The sequence below is a fragment of the Elgaria multicarinata genome, chromosome 9, assembly GCF_023053635.1.
Source record: "Elgaria multicarinata webbii isolate HBS135686 ecotype San Diego chromosome 9, rElgMul1.1.pri, whole genome shotgun sequence".
Taxonomy (NCBI): domain Eukaryota; kingdom Metazoa; phylum Chordata; class Lepidosauria; order Squamata; family Anguidae; genus Elgaria; species Elgaria multicarinata.
The window spans coordinates 4,847,318-4,868,416 of NC_086179.1; the positions used below are offsets into that span (position 1 = coordinate 4,847,318).

Consider the following 21,099-nt stretch of genomic DNA (forward strand, 5'->3'; position numbering starts at 1 on the left):
GTAGTTCCATGGGGGCGGAAAAACTGGGAGATGCCGGAATGAAATTATTTTATTCTCCTTGGCACAAGCCAGTTCTGTGCATCTCCTTGAAAAGCTGGAGGAGGCTGGACTTCTTCACCAACTGCTGCGCATGCGTTCCGGCAGTGTCTGGAGAATCTCGCAACCCCGCCTGCAGGAGGAGTTGCACACATGCCGCATGCTGCCCGGCGCATGCCATGTGCAGGGCTGTGAGAAGAGAGAGAGGAAGAAGAGGAATAACATTGAAACGGAACTAGAGAAAGATTTGGTGTTACCATAGATGGCTCAGAGCTGCCTCTCAATTGATTAAATCTTAGCTGTTTAATTAACCTGTAGGAGCTTTTAGTTATTTAAGAGCTTTTGTGGGTGTCTTTTATTGTCAGAGCCTCGTGTGGCGCAGAGCGGTAAAGCAGCAGTTTCTGCAGCTGAAACTCTCCCCACGGGAAGCTGGTTTCAGGCAGCTGGCTCGGGTCGACTCAGCCTTCCATCCTCCCAAGGTCGGAAAAATGAGTAGCCAGCTAGCTGGGGGAAAGGTAACAATGGCCAGGGAAGGCAACGGCAAACCACCCCGCTATAAAACCTGCCAAGAAAACGTCAGCAAAAGATGGCGTCCCTCCAAGAGTGAGTAATGACTCAGTGCTTGCACGAGAGGTTCCTTTCCTTTTCCTTTTATTCTCATTCTTCACTCATGGTTGTTTAGATGATGTCTTCAACTTCCAGTTTCCCTTCTGGTTTTTAACAGCAATTTTGGGCGGGGGGTGGGGGAGTATGGTGTGTGTGGGGGGAAATCCAGTATTTTTACAAAAGTGAAACAAAGCGCCAATCTCCACCAGTGTACTTGCGTTATTCCGCTATACCACACAGCCACCTAGAGGTTATGTAGCGGAAAGTACGGAAAGGCAGGACATTAAAACAATCCATGCAGAGTGGAGAATCTTAATTCTGCAACGAAATGGAAGTAGACACTGCAGGCTAAACAGCCTTGTTTAGAAAAGCTCTAAGTTGTTATACGAGTGCTTATTAATATGACATTTTAAAGCCCAAAATGGGATAGGACCCAAATACCTAAAGGAGCACCTTTTCCCATATGAATCAGCTCTGGGCGTTAAGATCTTTTGATGACTCCCTTGTCTGGGTGTCTCTTTAATCAAAGGTAACCAATTCAGCAAAGGAAAGGGCCTTCTCGTGGGTGGCACCCCTGTTGTAGTCAGCCCTTCTAAAGAGGCTCGCTTGGCACCTACACTGCAATCTTTTCGGCACCAGGCAAAAGCATCCTTGCACAACTGGGCATTTTAACGTAACTTTAAGAACGTTAATACTGTGTTTTGACCTTGATGCAATTAGTTGGAATTCCTAAAATGAGATGAAGGGTGGTATATAAATGCTTTAAATAAATAAGTAAATAAATAAATGTAAATAAAATGAACAGGTTATGAAGGGGGTTAAAAAAAGCCCACTTGCTTTGGTTTTAGATGATGCATATTTCTATTGCAGCAGGAACTAACTTCGAAATTCTCCCCTGCCATCTGCAGATTTTACTTTTATTATATAAAACCTCTGCTCGTTTATTTTAATTGCATTGCCCAATCAATCAGTGGAACTTCAAAATAATAATATATTTTTTTATCTGTTTAAGTGGACCTATACACATTCAGAAAGAAAAAAAAGTCCTACAACTCTCAGCATACCTGGGAGTTCTAGGACTCTTTTCTGCCTACACATGCATAGGATTGCGCCCTGATTTTTTTTAACTGGGACAAGCTCCTTTAAGGCACTCGTGAATGAGCTTCAGGCATGTGAGTTTCCATGGAGTGTAAAAGATATGAGCCTCTTTAGACCAGCACTGTCCTTAAGCTTCAGAACTAGGTGGTCAGAACCCAATATCAAAGCGTGCACTGAAGGCCCGCACACGTAGAATCATAGAATAGCAGAGTTGGAAGGGGCCTACAAGGCCATTGAGTCCAACCCCCTGCTCAATGCAGGACTCCACCCTAAAGTATCCCTGACAGATGGTTGTCCAGCTGCCTCTTGAAGGCCTCTAGTGTGGGAGAGCCCACTACCTCCCTAGGTAACCGATTCAATTGTCGTACTGCTCTAACAGTCAGGAAGTTTTCCTGATGTCCAGCTGGAATCTGGCTTCCTTTAACTTGAGCCCGTTATTCCGTGTCCTGCACTCTGGGAGGACCGAGAAGAGATCCTGGCCCTCCTCTGTGTGACCACCTTTCAAGTACTTGAAGAGTGCTATCATGTCTCCCCTCAACCTTCTCTTCTCCAGGCTAAACATGCCCAGTTCTTTCAGTCTCTCTTCATAGGGCTTCATTACGGCCTGGATCCAAATCTCTCTTCTGTGTACAACGAAACAGGGCTTTATTGCCTCCTGCTTCTTCCTGCAATCCCCTACACTCCTCCTGCCCCAAATCTGGTCTTGTGGGTTGGGGGATCCTTGGGAATTTGTGGTTTGTGGTGCAAGGGACTGCAGTTGCATTGGGTGCAGCTAGAAATCCCAGCCCACTTGCAAGCTCCTGAAATGGCAAGTTTGTCAAGACACCAATCTTAGCTGCTGCGGGTTTTAAGCGATGCCTGCCACAATCCCATTGTGAAAGATGAAAGGAAGGTCATTTACCGGTCCGGTTTTTCCCATCCTTAGCGTTCAGATCTGCGCCAAGAGAGAGAAGCGTCTCGATTGTGCCTGCGTGTCCTTCCTGAGTTTATAAATGAAAAGACAGAATTTTCAAGGCTCAGCAAAACAGAACTTTTTCCATCCAACCTCCCTCACACGCTACTACAACTTCCATCGTCCCCAGCCAGCAAGGCCCATGGCCCAGGTTGGGGAAAGCTGCTTTGGTCCAATTTCCCTTGTGTGTGCGAGTGAGAACAGCTCAGTAGCAAATCACATAGAATCATAGAATAGCAGAGTTGGAAGGGGCCTATAAGGCCATCGAGTCCAACCCCCTGCTCAATGCAGGAATCCACCCTAAAGCATCCCTGACAGATGGTTGTCCAGCTGCCTCTTGAAGCCCTCTAGTGTGGGAGAGCCCACAACCTCACCAGGCAACTGATTCCATTGTCGCGCTGCTCTAACAGTCAGGAAGTTTTTCCTGATGTCCAGCTGGAATCTGGCTTCCTGTAACTTGAGCCCGTTATTCCGTGTCCTGCACTCTGGGAGGATCGAGAAGAGATCCTGGCCCTCCTCTGTGTGGCAACCTTTCAAGTATTTGAAGAGTGCTCTCAATCTTCTCTTCTCCAGGCTAAACATGCCCAGTTCTTTCAGTCTCTCTTCATAGGGCTTCGTTTCCAGACCCCTGAACATCCTGGTTGCCCTCCTCTGAACACGCTTTACTTGTACAAAGTCCACTGCTTCATACGATGAGTGACGCTCCCCTTCTCTTCGGTTTAATGCTCTGATTTATCTGTCACAGGCCACTTGCCGGCAGCTCAAGATTTATCGAGAAAATCAAGCCCCACTGAGATATGAAAGGTCGACTTCCTGGCTGCAAATTGTGCACCACTTGCATCACCAAGGCCGGATTAAGGTGGCTGCAGGGCTCACAAGCAGCTCTAACAAGGAATCCCGTTCCCCCACAATGAACACAGGGAATTTAAAAACACACACACACACATACATAGGGAATTTAATATGTGTTTTTAGTACAGCTCCTTACGTTAGTAATAAGTCTCAAACAACCCAACATCAGTGGCACTGAAAAACCCTACAATCACTCAAGGTTGAGATGGCCTCATTGGCACGGAATACCTTCTACCAACTACAGTTGGTGGCCCACCTATGCCCCTATCTGGACAGGGATAACCTGGCTTCAGTTGTCCATGCTCTGGTAACCTCCAAGTTAGATTACTGTAATGTGCTCTACGTGGGGCTGCCTTTGAAGATGGTTTGGAAGCTGTAGCTTGTGCAAAAATGCAGCAGCCAGATTGATAACTGGAACCAGAAGGTTCGAACGTATAACACCAATTCTGGCCCGCTTGCATTGGCTGCCTATACGTTTCCAAGCTCAATTCAAGGTGCTGGTTTAACCTATAAAGCCTTACATGGCTCGGGACCACAATACCTGACGGAACGCCTCTCCCGACATGAACTTACCCGTACACTACGCTCAACATCTAAGGTCCTCCTCCGAGTGCCTACTCCGGGGAAAGCTCGGAGGATGGCAACAAGGGAGAGGGCCTTTTTGGTGGTGGCCCCCCGACTGTGGAATAATCTCCCTGATGAGGCTCGCCCAGCGCCAACACTGTTATCTTTTCGGCGCCAGGTCAAGAGTTTTCTCTTCTCTCAGGCGTTTACCAGCATGTGTTCAAGTTTTTTAACTGACCCCAGGATAGTTGTTTTAAATAGATATTGTCTGTCCTGGTACATAATCTATTTTTTTTTATGGTTTTAAAATTTGTATATTGGTTTTTAATGTTCAGTGTTTTAGTCTTTGCAAACCGCCCAGAGAGCTTCAGCTATGGGGTGGTATAGAAATGATGATGATGATGATGATGATAATAATAATAATAATAATAATAATAATAATAATAATAATAATAATAATATGCTTCTAATCCAAGGAAAAACAGAACCGCTATCCTTTTATGCTATATGGTGGAGATTTATTCAACATTTGTCACAACCGGACTTACAACAATATATGCCCACTTCCGCTCTAAGCATTTGGACATTATAACAACAAATGAAGATCATATAGCTCATTTATTAATTAGTATATTATTATTATTATTATTATTATTTATTTATATAGCACCATCAATGTACATGGTGCTGTCCCAAAAAATTATTTTTTCTTATCCTTATATAACAGCTGTTTAGACATCAATTTTAGGGGACTGCTCGTCCTTTTGGTTACAATTTAAAAATATATAAAGTTGATAAAATAAAATTTTAAAAAAAGAAACTCAAGACGCTTCCGGGATTTGAAGGTTCCCCCACTTCCATTCCTCACTTCCTGACAGATAACTCTACAACAGCATTAAATTATTATTTTATTTTTATTTATTTATTTATTTATTTATTTATTTATGGCATTTATATACCGCTCCATAGCCGAAGCTCTCTGGGCGGTTTACAAAAGTTAAAAGCAGCAAACATTAAAAACAAATATACAAAGTTTAAAAACATAAAAAGCATAATAAATAAATAAAAATTAAACTACTCTGTAGATTGGACTCCAAGCCCGTGAAAGCTTACACCAAAGCTGTCAAACTGCAAGGACAGAATTCAGTTTCAGAGAAGCTGTGTGTGTGTGTGTGTGTGTGTGTGTGCGTGCGCGCATTCCAGTTGTGGGTGGAGCCAAAGGCAAGGGGGCATGGCCAATGCAACAAAAAACTGATTTGTTTCTTTGGGGTGGGGGCAGGGGGTTGGCATTCCTACAATAACGCAGCGCCCCTGAGCAGAGTTGCAAACATCTTTCTGTCCAAGGGGCGGATTTAATTTCAGAGGAGCTCTCGGGGGTGGCGGGGGGAAGGTGTCCCACGGGACCAAAATCCCAGCGTATTTTTGCTTAAAGGTCTAAGTGCCAGTCATGAAGCCTTTAGGTACTTCAACCTTTTAGAATGGTGAGGAGGGAGAGAAGAAATATAAAAAGTGGTGAAAGCACTGAATGTGGGGGGAGAGGGGGAGGAAGTGGTCATATTTGATTGGCAGGCCTGAAGTTTGACATTCCTGGATACTATTCTGCACCCAGAGGGAATCATGGCCGATGACCAGGGCTGGCGCTTCCATAGAGGCCAGTTAGGCGGCCGCCTAGAGCGCCAAGGTAAGCGCCCCCGGAAGTCGCCCTCCCAGCCTTCCGCCCTGCTCCCCAGCGTCCCTGGCTTGGCTTCAGCTGGGCGCCTGCCCAGCAGCCAAAGCCAACCCGGGAACGGGCGGCTCCACGTTCTGACATCTGGTGCGCGCCAGACGTCAAAACATGGAGCCGTCTAACCGCCCTCCCCCAGCTTTCCAGCTTGGCTTCAGCTGGGGGCTCCCAGCCAAACCCAAGCCGGGACGCGGGGTGGGGGGAAGGAACGGCTCCACGTTCTGACTTCCTGCGCATGCCGAAAGTCAGCACGTGGAGCTGTCTGACTGCCCTCCTCCAGCTTCCCGGCTTGGCTTCGGCTGAGGGCTCCCAGCCAAAGACAAGCCAGGACACTGGGGGGGGGGGGGGCAGCGAACAGATGGAAGGACTTCAGGAGGACTTCAGCCAGGAGGACTTCAGGCGAGGGACAGGTAACCTGTCTCCGCCTACCTGGGGTGGGGGGGATACGGTGTGTGTGTGTGTGTGAAAGCAGCTCACCTTGCCTAGGGCGCAAAAAGGCTTGGCACCGGCCCTGCTGATGACGTTTTCCAATTTTTAGTGAGAGTTCAGGCTGTGTGTCCAGCCCATGCTCTCTGGGTTTTCAACCATGGGTAATGTGGGTTTTGGTGCAAGTTCTTCACACGGACACAGGATGGTTTTGCTATTTTTTTAAAAAAAGGATGAATGTCTCTTGGGAAAGCAATGCTTGGATTCAGCCAAAGCACCCCACCAGCAAGCCTCAAAAGAGGAAGAGCACGGACCTTGGCGGCGTAGTGCAGCGCAGCGAGCTGGAGGGAGGTGGCTCTCGCGTTGACGTCGGCGCCCAGACCCAAAACCAGGAACCGGAGGGCGCCATCTTGTGCCGCGAGGGCAGCTTGGTGCAACGGCTGAGCACCGAGCAGGTCCCTGGCGCTGTAGCAAGCCTAAAGTTGGGGATCATAAAGACTGAGATGAGAAATTATTTCTCTTGGGTAAATCCTGCTGAAAAGAATGCAGGGAGATATATATAGGATCATAGAGTTGGAAGGGGTCTATAAAGTCATCAAGTCCAACCCCCTCCTCAGTGCAGGAATCCACCCTAAAGCATCCCCGACAGATGCTTGTCCAGCTGCCTCTTGAAGGCCTCTAGTGTGAGAGAGCCCATAACCTCCCTAGGTAACTGGTTCCATTGTCGTACTGCTCTAACAGTCAGGAAGTTTTTCCTGATATCCAGCCGGTATCTGGCGTCCTGTAACTTGAGCCCACACCCTCCCTAGATACCTGGTTCCATTGTCGTACTGCTCTAACAGTCAGGAAGTTTTTTCTGATATCTGGCCAGAACCTGGCTTCCTGTAACTTGAGCCCACAACCTCCCTAGGAAACTGGTTCCATTGTCGTACTGCTCTAACAGTCAGGAAGATTTTCCTGATATCCGGCCGGAATCTGGCTTCCTGTCACTTGAGCCCATTATTCCGTGTCCTGCACTCCGGGAGGATCGAGAAGAGATCCTGGCCCTCCTTCGTGTGACAACCTTTCAAGTCTTTGAAGAGTGCTACCATGTCTCCCCTCAATATATATATTTTGCAGTGCTGGAAGATTACTCAGAAAAATGCTAGAATATCCGGATGCTCCACAAAAGGTTAGGAAACAAAGGATGACAATCCTATAGAAATGGGCTGGCTTGGAAGCAACTAGGCCCGCAGTGGTTCTCAACCTGGGGCGCTCCAGATGTGTTGGACTGCATCTCCCAGAATGCCTCAGCTGGCTGGGGCATTCTGGGAGATGCAGTCCAACACATCTGGAGCGCCCCAGGTTGAGAACCACTGAACTAGGGTCTTAGATTGTAGCCCACTAACTTGCTCCCATAGAACTGAGAGACGGCTCAGTTCAGGCAACACGTTTCTCCACGCAGTGGGAAAACTTCCGGCATGACCGTTGTGTTGTGTGTCGTGCGGTGGGCTCCGTGGAGTTTTCCATTGTGTTGGGTTGACTTTTCCCACTGGCTACAGAGTTCTTTGGGACAGAAAAATGGAGAGAAACAGGTTCTCAGGATGCTTAAAGCACTTTATTTCAAAGCCCAACACATTTCGGCCTGTGTTCTTTCAAAGGCCTTCTTCAGGGGTTGGATAAGAGAAGTCTGCAGAAATACTCCTAGCAAGGTGATCATTGAGACCATCACCTTGCTAGGAGTATTTCTGCAGACTTCTCTCATCCAACCCCTGAAGAAGATCTTTGAAATAAAGTACTTTAAGCATCCTGAGGACCTGTTTCTCTCCTTTTTTTCAATCCTCACCTGGATTATCTCCACCTTTTTTTGGTTGTTTTCATTTTACAGAGTTCTTTGGCAAGAGCGGCGAAAGGAGCAAGTGCCGCTCTAGGAGAGCCGCCGGGATTGTTTTTTTGCAACGATGGCTGATGGGATACCATTGGGAGGTCCAGGGGAGGAGAGACAGCGGAGGAACTGTCAATCAAATGTCGCCATGGGTTTTACTCAGCTCCACGGGAGCCCGCAGTCACACAACGGTGGCGTTAGGACACGTTGTGTGGGGAGCACCCCCTAGAAACTCAACCCTTGAGTGGAGTTTTCACACTGCGTTGACTAACGTGTTGTCTGAACTGAGCCATTAAAAAAATACCCACAGATGATATCAAGAAAGAATGACGACAAACGGATTCCCCGCTTTTTAAAGAAAAAGCTCACGGCCTTCATATCCACGTCATTCACACATACCTTGTGTTTTTCTAGAAGCAGCTGGGCGACAGCGAGGTGCCCGTTTTGTACTGCATCCATAAAGGGAGTGACTCCGCATTTGTCCATGCTGTCTGGTTCGTAGCGGCACCTTGGAATAAGGACAGAAAGGACGGGTCTCAGCCACACAGTGCACTATGGATTTGGCGGCTCGGCCTTGTCAGGAGGGCAAAGCTGGCATGTTTCTGCCCCCATAATGCACTATGACTGCATGACTGGCGTCTCCAATATGGTGCCCATGTAGCAGCGGAGGCTGGTGGCTCCGAGATCGCTGGGGTAGCGAATCTACTCCAGGTTTCATTCGGAATCAGTCAGAACTCTAAAGGAGCTCTCCTGGCTGGTTCTGAATGAAACCTGTAGACACCTCTTTATTTATTTATTTATTTATTTATTTATTTATTTGTTTAATTACATTTATATACCGCCCCACAGCCGAAGCTCTCTGGGTGATTTACAACAATTAAAAATAGTAAACATTAAAAGTATACAAAAATTAAAAAAACATTAAAACAGTATAAAAACAACAGATGTCTGCCCTTCCTGATTTTTATTTTATTTAATTTTTTAAATTTTATTTATTCTGAATCTCCCACCAATCATCTTCATGGGATGATGACCCCACTGGGTTCTAGTATTGTGAGAGAGGGAGAAAAATGTCTCTCTATCCACTTTCTCCACGCCATGTATAATTTTGTACAACTCTCTCATGTCTTCCCTTATTAAACAGAGCCGGAAACTGTAGAATAGAACATCCTAGGTAAGATGGATGAATGGTTTGACTCAGTCTAAAACTGCTTCTTTACTTCTGTTGTCTGGAAAAGGCATCTTTTTTCACTCTGTTTTTATGGAGAATCCAGTCAATGCCATTGCATTCATACAACATAGAATAGCAGAGTTGGAAGGGGCCTACAAGGCCATCGAGTCCAACCCCCTGCTCAATGCAGAATTCCACTGTTGTCACTCTGTCTTTCTCCAACCTTAAATTGTGGTCCACCACCACTTAAAGCACAACTGCAGTACAAATCTGTCCATTTTGGTGTAGTGGCTAAGGTGTTGGAGTTGGGAGATCCTGGGTTCTAGTCACCACTCGGCCATGGAAACCCACTGGGTGACTTTGGGCCAGTCACGGACTCTCAGCTCAACCTACCTCACAGGGTTGTTGTTGTGAGGATAAAATGGAGAGGAGGAGGAGGAGGATTATGTATGCCACCTTGGGTTCCTTGGAGGAAAAAAAGGTGGGATATAAATGAAATAAATAAAAATATATACACTGTACTCCTTTCGTCGCCAGCTGAAGACCTTTATTTTAACACTTAATTTTAACTTAAATTTAAACTTTACTGTTTTAACTCTGTATTTTAATTTGATATCAATTTTGCTGCGTGGTTTTTATCCTGGTTGTGCTTTTTATACTGTGTTTTGTATTTGTGCTTTTAACCTGTTGGTTGTTTTATTATGGTTTTAATTTTTGTGAACCGCCCAGAGAGCTTCGGCTATTGGGCAGTATAAAAATGTAATAAATAAATAAATAAATAAATAAATGAATGAAATATTTGGCTTCTCTGGGAAGTTATTTTTCTTTTAGTCTTGCCCATTTACCTACCGGGAAAGGAGTGTTTTGTGCCCAGTCACGCCCACTGTGATGGGCATTTTGTGAGAGAGCCCAAGACACTCTCTCAAAATTCCAAACGTGCCCAGTGACCGATGTACAGGTTGCAGGATATATTTATTTATTTGTAACATTTATATACCGCTGAATGTAATAAAATCTCTCAGCAGTTCAGAACAGTAATCTATGCTGGGTTATTGAGGATAGCCCAGCATAGAGAGGACTGTGATGTACCATATAGCTGTGAAAGATGAGGCACCTACAAGAAGAAAGACGAACCAGCCCTAATTCGACTCTAACATGGTTGAATATGCAGGGATTCAAACACACACTTTTAAGAGCCGAGCACTCAAAGCCTAGATGTACGAATTGACCTGTCTCAGTTTCTCCAACATTTTTTTATATCTCAAGTTCTTTTTGTCCCAATATGGAGGACTTCAGGAATTTTGGTAAGTTCTGGCCAAAACCAATCTGAAATGTAATTCTCACCCACCCCTAGCTATGGGGAAGCGGTGGGAAGGGGTCAGAGAGAGAGAGAGCTGAGTCACGGGGGAAACTAGTACAAGAAGTCTGCTTACCTTTCAAGGAGCAGTTCCACGACTTCCAGGCACCCGTGCATTGCTGTGCGAGAGAAAGGAATTAGAAATGGTTTTGATGCTCTACAAAGAAAGAAGAGAAAGAGGCTACATCCTTTAAAAACAACAACAATAACCTTCCCGTTTTGGTCACAAATAGAAATTCCTATCATGGTTACTGTTATTTTGTTGTTGTTCAGACTCTTGATATCATTGGGATAGGATATTTGTTATGATCTTTTAATTATTTGTTTTTCTCTTTGTATCAGACTTGATAGCTTTGTAACAGATGCTTTAAGAACATCAGAAGTGCCCTGATGCTGCATCAGACCAAAGGTCCATCTAGTCCAGCACTCTGTTCACACAGTGGCCAACCAGCCGTCGGCCAGGGGTGAACAAGCAGGACATGGTGCAACAGCACCCTCCTGCCCATGTTCCCCAGCAACTGGGGCACACAGGCTTATCGTCTCGGATGCTGGAGGTAGCACATAACCATCAGGGCTAGTAGCTATTGATAGCCTTAGCCTCCTGGAATTTATCCAACCCCCTCTTAAAGCCATCCAAATGGGTGGCCATCACTACAGCTTGTGGTAGCGAATTCCATAACTTAACTATGCGCTGTGTGAAGAAGTCCTTCCTTTTATTTCTCCTGAATCTCCCACCCATCAGGTTCATGGGATGACCCCAAAGGGTTCTAGTATTTTGAGAGAGGGAGAAAAATGTCTCCCTATCCATATTCTCCGCACCATGCATAATTTTGTACACCTCTATGATGTCTCCCCTTAGCCTCCTTTTTTCCAAGCCTCAACAAACCCAGTTGTTGTAACCTTCCCTCATAGGGGAGATGCTCCAGCCCCTTAATCATTTTAGTTGCCCTTTTCTGCACTTTTTCCAGCTCTATAATATCCTTTTTTTGGTCTGGTGACCAGAACTGTACACAGTATTCTAAGTGTGGTCGCACCATAGATTTGTATAAAGGCAGTACGATGGCAGTTTTATTCTCAATTCCTTTTCTTATAACGCCTAAATTTTTAACAATGAATTTAATGAAACTGGACTGGTGACCAAGGAAACTGGACATCACTCTTTGGGGGTGGCCGTGTCTGACCCCGGGGCTGATAGTTGAAAAGCACAAGCCCCTGGTATTGGACGTGGGGTGGGCCAAAGAGAAATATTATACCTTCCTAAGTTGCAAGACTACGGTCTGTTTCATTCATGAAGTATGTGGGCAACTCACCACTCTTAGGATAACACCCCTCGTAGCATACGAATTTACCTGCTGTATGTAGAGGAGTCCTTTTGATCTTGCTTTCTGTGTCCCAGATGCTAGGAGAGACATCCAATAAGTACCCAATGACCTGGGGGTCCCCCTCTCGGCTGGCTATATGGAAACAATTCCAGCCATCTTTGTTCTTCAGCAAGGGGTTTGCTCCATGCTGGACAAGGTCTCGGATGACCTCCACATTCCTCCTTGTACAAGCCATCATTAGGGGAGTCCTAGAATGGGGAAAGAGGAAAGCGGTGTGGTGGGGAGGGGACGTGAGTGACAGAGGTCATCATTTATTATCAGTGATGGAAAAATCATTTGAATTAGAATCATAGAATAGTAGAGTTGGAAGGGGCCTACAAGGCCATCGAGTCTAACCCCCTGCTCAATGCAGGAATCCACCCTAAAGCATCCCTGACAGATGGTTGTCCAGCTGCCTCTTGAAGGCCTCTAGGGTGGGACAGCCCACCACCTCCCTAGGTAACTGATTCCATTGTCGTACTGCTCTAACAGTCAGGAAGTTTTTCCTGATGTCCAGCTGGAATCTGGCTTTCTTTAACTTGAGCCCGTTATTCCGTGTCCTGCACTCTGGGAGGATCGAGAAGAGATCCTGGCCCTCCTCTGTGTGACAACCTTTCAAGTATTTGAAGAGTGCTATCATGTCTCCCCTCAATCTTCTCTTCTCCAGGCTAAACACGCCCAGTTCTTTCAGTCTCTCTTCACAGGGCTTTGTTTCCAGACCCGTGATCATCCTGGTTGCCCTCCTCTGAACATGCTCTATCTTGTCTGCATCCTTCTTGAATTGTGGAGGCCAGAACTGGACGCAATACTCTAGATGAGGCCTAACCAGGGCCGAATAGAGAGGAACCAGTACCTCACGTGATTTGGAAGCTATACTTCTATTAATGCAGCCCAAAATAGCTGAATTCATAAGAGCCGGTATTTAGAACATTAGGCCAGTCAGGAAAAAACACATTTCAATCCTGAGGAGCACAGGAAAGTTCATATGGCAAATGTCCGTTCCTGCTTTTACTCATTGTTTTTAAAGTATTGCACAAGAGTTGTTTTACACTCCCTAGTTCATGGGATGGTCAACTTGTAAGCCAAAGTATCTGGAGGGATAAACTCCCATCAACCCTAGCGAGCATAGCCAGTGGTGAAGGATTGTGGGAACTCTAGGCCTAAACAATTGCACGGCCATGTTTCCCATGGCTGCAATTAGTCCATTGGCTCTAAAAACAGTTTTATAGAGGTGTCACATATTTCAATGTTTTGAAGGATAAAATATTTGTTGGGAAGCTGGTTCTTTGACCAATATTTGAGGGCAATTTGGGCATGTGTGTGTGTGTTAACAAAAAATGGCATTACTGAGTAAGCAGTGTTCTTTGGGAGCATGATAAGCCCTTTGTATATACTGCGCTGTTTGACGTTTATTATATTGCATTTTATTCTTTTAAATATGTGCATTGTACTTTATATTTTAAACTGTCTTAAAATGGCTTTGTAGTTTTCTAACTGGTTAAACCCCGCTCAGACAAACATTCGTTATTGGGTCGGTTAGACACATACTAAATAAATAAATCTAAATTTGTAATCTCCAGTATTATTTTACCTCACGCAACACATTTACATTACTCATAAAGCCATCCGTTGGAACAAACCTCTTTGTGGGTAAGGGCTAGGGCCAAATGTGGAGTCTAACTGCCAGTCAACATTTATTATTGTGAAGTTTTAATGCTATATTTTATTGTTGTTTGATAATAATGACATTCTGCATTCACGGCTTTGAGAACTCTGGAAAATGGTATATAAATTCGAGTAATAAAGAAATAAATCTCCAGAAGACAGGCTCTGGCAAAGAGCAGGCCTGGTTTTAATTCTAAAGAAATAATTTCATCAAAAGAGGACAGAGAGCCACGTTCTCATGTTACAATGAAAAGACACAGGAGCATTTTTTGCATTTACAAAAATGTGGCTGAAAGGATTACTATATATAACTGGTTCAGTGATCAAAGAGACTGTGTGGTGTAGTAGTTAGAATGTTGGACATTAGACTGCAATCCTACATACATTATGAGCTGTGAGTTAAGTCGAGATCCATAGGATGGGATGTATCCATGGAGATGCCAGGGACAGAGCAAGGCCATGCTCCATCTACAGCAGGGGTGGGTGACATGCGGCCCACGGGCCTTAAGTGTGGTCCCCCTGCTCCCTGCCACTGTCACATATAAGGCGGTGGTGAAAGCACAAGGTGTTTGGCGGCATGCTGCCAGGTTTCAGCAGCAAACTAAGATGATGGCCGAAAAAGGCCAAATTTAGTTCTAATGCCACGGTTTTGACATCACTGATTGTTTTGAGGATGCCGCTGGCGAAATGCGATGGCAGGTGGAAGCAGCCCCAGGGTGAAACTGGATCTCGGTGCCCCAGAGGCAACCCATCCCTGACCTGTGGGGAATCATAGCTGAAACCAGCTTTCAGTTTAATACTGGAGCTCAGTTGGTCTATCGGTTAAGATGTGGTTTGGGACTAAAAACAAGCCAAGGAGGTGTTGCAAACTCCACACACGTCCCCTCCACCTTCTGCACTGACTGCTTAGTTACGTGTTGGTTTCCAGCAAACCACAGCTTGCCATTCCAAACTGTAAAACCATGGTTTTAACTTGCACTGCAAACCAAGGTTTGTTCTGGGTTTGTAGGACAAGCTCAAACCATAGTTTGCTGGGTTGTTTGTAATGGCATACTATGATATGTCCAAAAACCAGGAAGTAATCACTACGAGCTTGCGAAAGGGTGAGGGTGTTCACTAGCCTCCTTTTAGGCTTGGTTTTGCAAAACCTTGCCATGGTTTGGTGTTAAGTCTGAACTGAGCCTTTATGTAACTCTAGTCTCTTCTTTTCTGCTCCGAACATAGGCAACACAATTTCTCGTTTTCAGTCTCAGTCACGTATGTGAAGTCCTTAAGACACTCCTAAAGCATTACTTCCTACATCCCAAGTGCAAATTCATTTTCCAAGCACGGATCCATATGTAGCCATAACAGCACGATCCATGCAGAAGAGGGAAATATCGACAGACTTGAGGGAAACCCAAGTTCTGCAGAAGTACAAAAATATATATTTAGGGTGCAATCCTATGCACATTTAAGCAGAAAACAATCCTACAATTTCTCCTATTGAAAAGGAGCTGTATTTCTCCTCTTCATCTTCAGCAGGAGAGACTGTGGATGTGTTGAACGGTGCCTGGCTACAATGGACTGGATGAGGGCTAATAAACTGAAACTCAATCCAGACAAGACTGAGATGCTGTTAGTAGGTGATTCCGCTGACAGGATGGGGGTGGTGGTCTTCTACCGGTTCTGGATGGGATTGCACTCACCCTGAAGGAGCAGGTTCGTAGCTTGGGGGTTCTTTTAGATCCATCATTGTCACTTGAGGGCTCAGGTGACCTCAGTGGCACGGAGTGCCTTTTACAACTCCCGTTGGTGGCCCAGCTACACCCCTATCTGGACAGGGATAACCTGGCTTCAGTTGTCCATGCTCTGGTAACCTCCAAGTTAGATTACTGCAATGCCCTCTACGTAGGGCTGCCTTTGAAGACGGTTCGGAAGCTGCAGCTCATGCAAAATGCAGCGGCCAGATTGATTTCGGGAACCAGAAGGTTCGACCATATAACACCTGCTCTGGTCCTCTTGCACTGGCTGCCTGTATGTTTCCGAGCCCAATTCAAGGTGCTGGTTTTGACCTATAAAGCCTTACACGGCTTAGGACCACAATACCTGATGGAATGCCTCTCCCGACGTGAATATACCTGGTCACTACGTTCAACATCTAAGGTCCTCCTCCGGGTGCCTACTTCGAGAGAGGCTTGGAGTGTGGCAACGAGGGACAGGGCATTTTCAGTGGTGGCCCCCCGACTGTGGAATGAACTCCCTGACGAGGCTCGCCTGGCGCCAACGCTATCTTTCCGGCGCCAGGTTAAGACTTTCCTCTTTGCCCAGGCATATGGCGGCACATCTTAATCACCCACATGTTTAGTTTTTTAATGGGTTTTAGTGCTTTATGTGTGTGTGTTCTGTGTTTTAAAATTTACAATATTGTATACTTGTTTTTATCTCAATTTTAGAATTTCTGTAAACCGCCCAGAGAGCTCTGGCTAAGGGGGAGGTATATAAGTGTAATAAATAAATAAATAAATAAATACAATTCTCAGCATCCCTCAGCCAGCAACTGGAAGCTGAAACCCCCCCACCCACCCCAAACATGCATAGGATTATGCCTTTAGAAAAATAACCTCAAGGCGTGCAGAGAGTCTGGGCCTTGTTCTGAAGCAGAAATGGGCTCCTGGAAGCTTCCTGGGAGCGCCATTCCGCTTCTAGGCAAGGCGTGCACTCCAAGCGAGAATGGCCTTCTTCTAGAATTGTGCGGCAGGTGGGCCGGGGAGGGCCCATGCAACCCATGGCTTGCCCAACCCCTATGTGAATGGAAGCCGTGCACACAGCAATGACGTGTTGCAGGTCCTGCTTGGCCATGCTAAACAGGATGAATTGAAAGCAGAGCTGAAGCCCAAAGAAATCTGGGGGCAACGTACCAGTCACCTTTCTTCAAGCAATCCACGGCAGCTCCTCTGTCCAGCAGGTACAAGACGCAGTCCCTGTGACCCATGGAGGCCGCTTCGTGGAGGGGCTGTTTGTAATCATTATTAAACAGTTCAATGTCCGTATCTAAGGTCTCGACCAAGTAGCTGAGGATGTTCAGCCGGCCATGCCTGGCCGCGTAGTGGAGCAGGGTGTCCCCCGACCTCCCAAAGTGCTGAGTCCTCACGTCCTTGTTCACATCCCCAACCCTTTCAATCTCCTCTTTAAGAAGAGGGAGCTTCCCTTCTTGAATTAATCTGGGAAGCAGTTTCTGCGATTCCCCTTCGGCCATCGCTGACCAACGTCAGAATTTGTGGCTTCTCCTGGCGGCAGAAGAGACAAAAATCCAGAATGAGAGAGAAAACCTCAGCATTTATTAATAATAATTCACCACAACTTAAAGGAGCTTCTGATCAATCATGTTCAACCGATATGCAGCCAATGCGATGTGCATGATACAGCACACCAAAAACAAAACAAATGGCCACTTAGTAGCGCATCTAGTTTATACATTTTTATAGCTTTAACATTTTTAAAAATTCTAAAATGTAAAATTTCATAGCTTTAAAATTTCAAAACATAGTGCTGGTACTAAACATTCAAAGCCCTAAACGGTTTGGGGCCAGGTTATATGAAGGAACGCCTCCTCCCATATGTACCTGCCCGGACCTTAAGATCATCTACAGGGGCCCTTCTCCATGAGCCCCTGCCAAAGGAAGTGAGGCAGGTGGCTACTAGGAGGAGGGCCTTCTCCGCTGTGGCACCCGGGCTGTGGAATGAGCTCCCCAGAGGGGTCCGCCTGGCGCCTACACTGTACTCCTTTCGTCGCCAGCTGAAGACCTTTTTATTCTCTCAGTATTTTAACACCTATTAACATAAATTTAAACTTTGCTCTTTTAATTCCATATTATATCAATTTTTGCTGTGTGGTTTTATCCTGGTTGTGCTTTTTATATTGTATTTTGTATTTGTGGTTTTTAGATAGTTGGTTGTTTTTATGCTCTTCATGATTTTAATTTTTGTAAACCGCCCAGAGAGCTTCGGCTATTGGGCGGTATAAAAATGCAATAAATAAATAAAATAAATAAATATAAACAGATTTTAAAATATGTTTATATATGTTTACACATTTTAAAGCGAAGTAATACAATTTTACATTCTAATTTTTTTAAATCTATAAAAATTTATAAACTGAATGTGCTACTAGTTATCATTTGTTTTGACTCTCATATTCAGACAATCTCTCTCTTAATCCCTCTTTTGTTTTAGATGAATCCATAAAAGGCTAGAATCCCATGCACACTTATTTTATTTATTTCTAAGCCTGCATAGGATTTTGTAAAAGGTCAATCAGACTGATCTCGATTTTTTTATGTGAAAGGGTGGTGTAATATACCTGAGCGAGTAACTTCTTGGTGTTTTAAATTGCTTCCGGCCAGTCGCTCCAAAAGTCAGGTATGGCACCAATGGGTGAAAATGGCAGAGAAGCAGATTTGGGCTAGACAGTAGGAGAAACATGTAGTCCAACAAACTTAGTAGGCTTCCAGGTTCTAGTGTTGAGAGAGTAGAAAGAAAAGGATGTGGAATCCTGTGTGTCAGAGAACCCACCTTGAATTCAGCAGAGGAGAAATACCACACACTTAGGGCTAGATCCTATGTACGCTTAGACAGAAAAAAGGTACCCATTTCTCAGGATTGCCCCCCCCCCTTTGTCTGTGGGCATGCTCAGAAGTGTCCCGTGTGATATTTTCAGAGTTAAAACTAAAAGCCAAAAGAAAATACTCTGAGGATTATCATCTGCACAAGAAATAGCAATTCAACACACACAGCGAAATGCCAGAGGGTATCAGTGATCGTGGAAACTGATCATTGAGCCTAATCTATGGTCATGGATTAAAATAATGCAATTAAAGGAAATGCAGTTACTACCACCACAACTGCAAAATGTAGACGCACTCAAGTGAATAAACGGAGGCTCTGAACGTTGCACCGCTAAAACAGGACTTAGTCAGAGAAATCAGGAGTTCCCTGGAGAAGCCTGCGTTTTTTTATAATCAAAGAATCATAGAATAGCAGAGTTGGAAGGGGCCTACAAGGCCATCGAGTCCAACTCCCTGCTCAATGCAGGAATCCACCCTATAGCATCCCGGACAGATGGTTGTCCAGCTGCCTCTTGAAGGCCTCTAGTGTGGGAGAGCCCACAACCTCACCAGGCAACCAATTCCATTGTCCTGCACTCTGGGAGGATCGAGAAGTGATCCTGGCCCTCCTCTGTGTGACAACCTTTTAAGTATTTGAAGAGTGCTATCATGTCTCCCCTCCATCTTCTCTTCTCCAGGCTAAACATGCCCAGTTCTTTCAGTCTCTCTTCATAGGGCTTTGATTCCAGACCCCTGATCATCCTGGTTGCCCTCCTCTGAACACGCTCCAGCTTGTCTGCATCCTTCTTGAATTGTGGAGCCCAGAACTGGACGCAATACTCTAGGTGAGGGCTAACCAGGGCCAAATAGAGAGGAACCAGTACCTCACATGATTTGGAAGCTATACTTCTATTAATGCAGCCCCAAATAGCTTTTGCCTTTCTTGCAGCCATATCACACTGTTGGCTCATATTCAGCTTGTGAGCCACAACAATTCCAAGATCTTTCTCGTTTGTAGTATTGCTGAGCCAAGTATCCCCCATCTTGTAACTGTGCCTTTGGTTTCTATTTCCTAAATGTAGAACTTGGCATTTATCCCTATTAAATTTCATCCTGTTGTTTTCAACCCAGCACTCCAGACTATCAAGATCACTTTGAAGTTTGTTTCTGTCTCCCAGGGTATTAGCTATCCCACCCAATTTTGTGTCATCTGCAAATCTGATAAGCGTTCGCTGCACCTCCTCGTCCAAATCATTAATAAAAATGTTGAAAAGCCCTGGGCCCAGGACTGAGCCCTGTGGGACCCCACTCGTTGCCTCTCCCCAGTTTGAGAAGGTTCCATTGATAAGTACTCTTTGAGTCCTATATTCTCCATAGAAGAGGCAAGCATTGTGCACATGTTTAGCGAGAAGGGTGTCACACGGATTCAGTGGAGCTCCCTCTCACGGCAATCTTTTTACAACAGCCTCTGAGCAGTGTATTTGTAAGCAAGCAAGCTGGAGGTGCATGAGTAGCGGCACCGGGCACAGAAGACGTCCTCCTTTCTTTTCTTTTTTTTGCAAATACATCCCACACCAGTGAGGACAATGAAAAATATTACGCAACAGTTCTTCAATGCTTCCCAGACTCTGCATAGGTGGTGCAAACAGGCTTACCACTTCGTGGTGCATTTCCTGGCCTTTTGGCTCCACAGGCTCTGAAAAAGAGGAAACAGGAGAGGGTGAGAAATAATGAGAAAGGCTCCGCCTGTTGAATTGCAGCCCGCCAGGTTTTAAAGGCACAGCGATGTGCCGCATCTTTTAAAGGCAACATGTCTTTCTTGCTGCTACATACTTTGCCACATGTCTTCCTTGTGACACTCTCCAAGGGGGCTAACTACACCTTCCCACACCCCCAGAGATCTATTAGTACAGGCGATGGCAGAAGCAGGCTCACACAGGAACTTAATGCATAAGAAGGAACAAAATAAATAATAATCCTACATACCAACAGTGAACTCCTAAAACAGCACCCTCCACACACAAGAGGAAGGTTTCGGTGGGGGGATCCAATTTTGCAGAAGTACGCACCCCCACCACAATCTTTTAAAGAAACCTTTTTTTTTAAAAAAAAAAAAAAGCCCCCCAAACAGCCCAGCAAGGGCTTAACATGCTCAGTGGGCATGAAATGGGGGGCGGGGGGGGCAGAGAAAAGCCAGTGGGAAGGGTAATGGAGTATGTTGGAAAGGGTATGGCTGGCTGGCACCTTGAAGAAACAAATACCCAGGGTGCCCCTGCCCCAGACACACAAAATGTGTGTGTGTGTGTGTGTGTGCGTGTGTGTGATATCAATAACACATTAAGGAATGGCCATATCATATTAAAATCACAGCATTAAAGAGAGAAACGAAACACACACTCCACCTCCCAAAGGTGGACATTCACATGACCAAAAAGGGCTGGAAGATATTTAAATCCTGTTTGGATTGTTAAAAGTCTTCCACCTTTGTCTGAAAGGCAACAAGGACAGAAAAAAAGGGGGCTCACTTATGTCAAAGCATTGCAATGAAAGGAAGCCCCCAATCTCATTGAAGGTGCATGTTTAGACAGAAAACAATCCAGTGCAACTAACCTCCAGCGTGCTAGGAACTGTAGGACTTTTTTTCCTGTCTAAATAGGCACCCTTAATTATTATTATTTTGGTACACAGATTCCTGTGCGTGTTTTTCCTTTTCCCTCCCACACCCCGCTTTTTGCAGCATCTTGCCTGATGAAGAAACCTGGAGATCTCGAAAGCTTGCAAATTTTGTGATCTTTTGGTTGCCCTAAAAACATATTAGACTAATGTTTTGGATTTATA

The 21,099-nt window shown here is 45.3% G+C and overlaps 1 protein-coding gene across 3 annotated transcripts; it reads right to left on the reverse strand.

Moving 5' to 3' along the window:
* Window positions 1-33: 33 nt before the first annotated feature.
* ANKRD16 (ankyrin repeat domain 16) lies at window positions 34-19,956 on the reverse strand. 3 transcript variants are annotated; one of them, XM_063133963.1, is made up of 8 exons: window positions 19,917-19,956; window positions 16,576-16,941; window positions 11,999-12,219; window positions 10,726-10,768; window positions 8,521-8,629; window positions 6,572-6,733; window positions 2,642-2,720; window positions 34-225 (listed from the first exon to the last, which is right to left on the reverse strand). In XM_063133963.1, the coding sequence occupies exons 2-8, from the start codon at window positions 16,911-16,913 to the stop codon at window positions 50-52; spliced, it is 1,128 nt and encodes a 375-aa protein (XP_062990033.1). In that variant the 5' UTR covers window positions 16,914-16,941; window positions 19,917-19,956; the 3' UTR covers window positions 34-49. The 3 variants fall into 3 exon arrangements, with proteins under 3 accessions (XP_062990033.1, XP_062990034.1, XP_062990032.1); XM_063133964.1 differs by having other exon boundaries at window positions 16,576-16,944; window positions 19,917-19,931; XM_063133962.1 differs by lacking the exon at window positions 19,917-19,956 and adding an exon at window positions 18,018-18,171 and having other exon boundaries at window positions 16,576-16,944.
* Between the last annotated feature and the right edge of the window lie 1,143 nt (window positions 19,957-21,099).

Coding starts and splice junctions, on each gene's coding strand:
- ANKRD16 (XM_063133963.1), bottom strand. CDS start 16,913: ATGGCCGAAGGGGAATCGCAGAAACTGCTTCCCAGATTAATTCAAGAA. Junction 12,220..16,575: donor TGCTTGAAGAAAGGTGACTG/GTACGTTGCCCC, acceptor TCCCCATTCTAG/GACTCCCCTAATGATGGCTT. Junction 226..2,641: donor GGATGGGAAAAACCGGACCG/GTAAATGACCTT, acceptor CTCTTCTCACAG/CCCTGCACATGGCATGCGCC.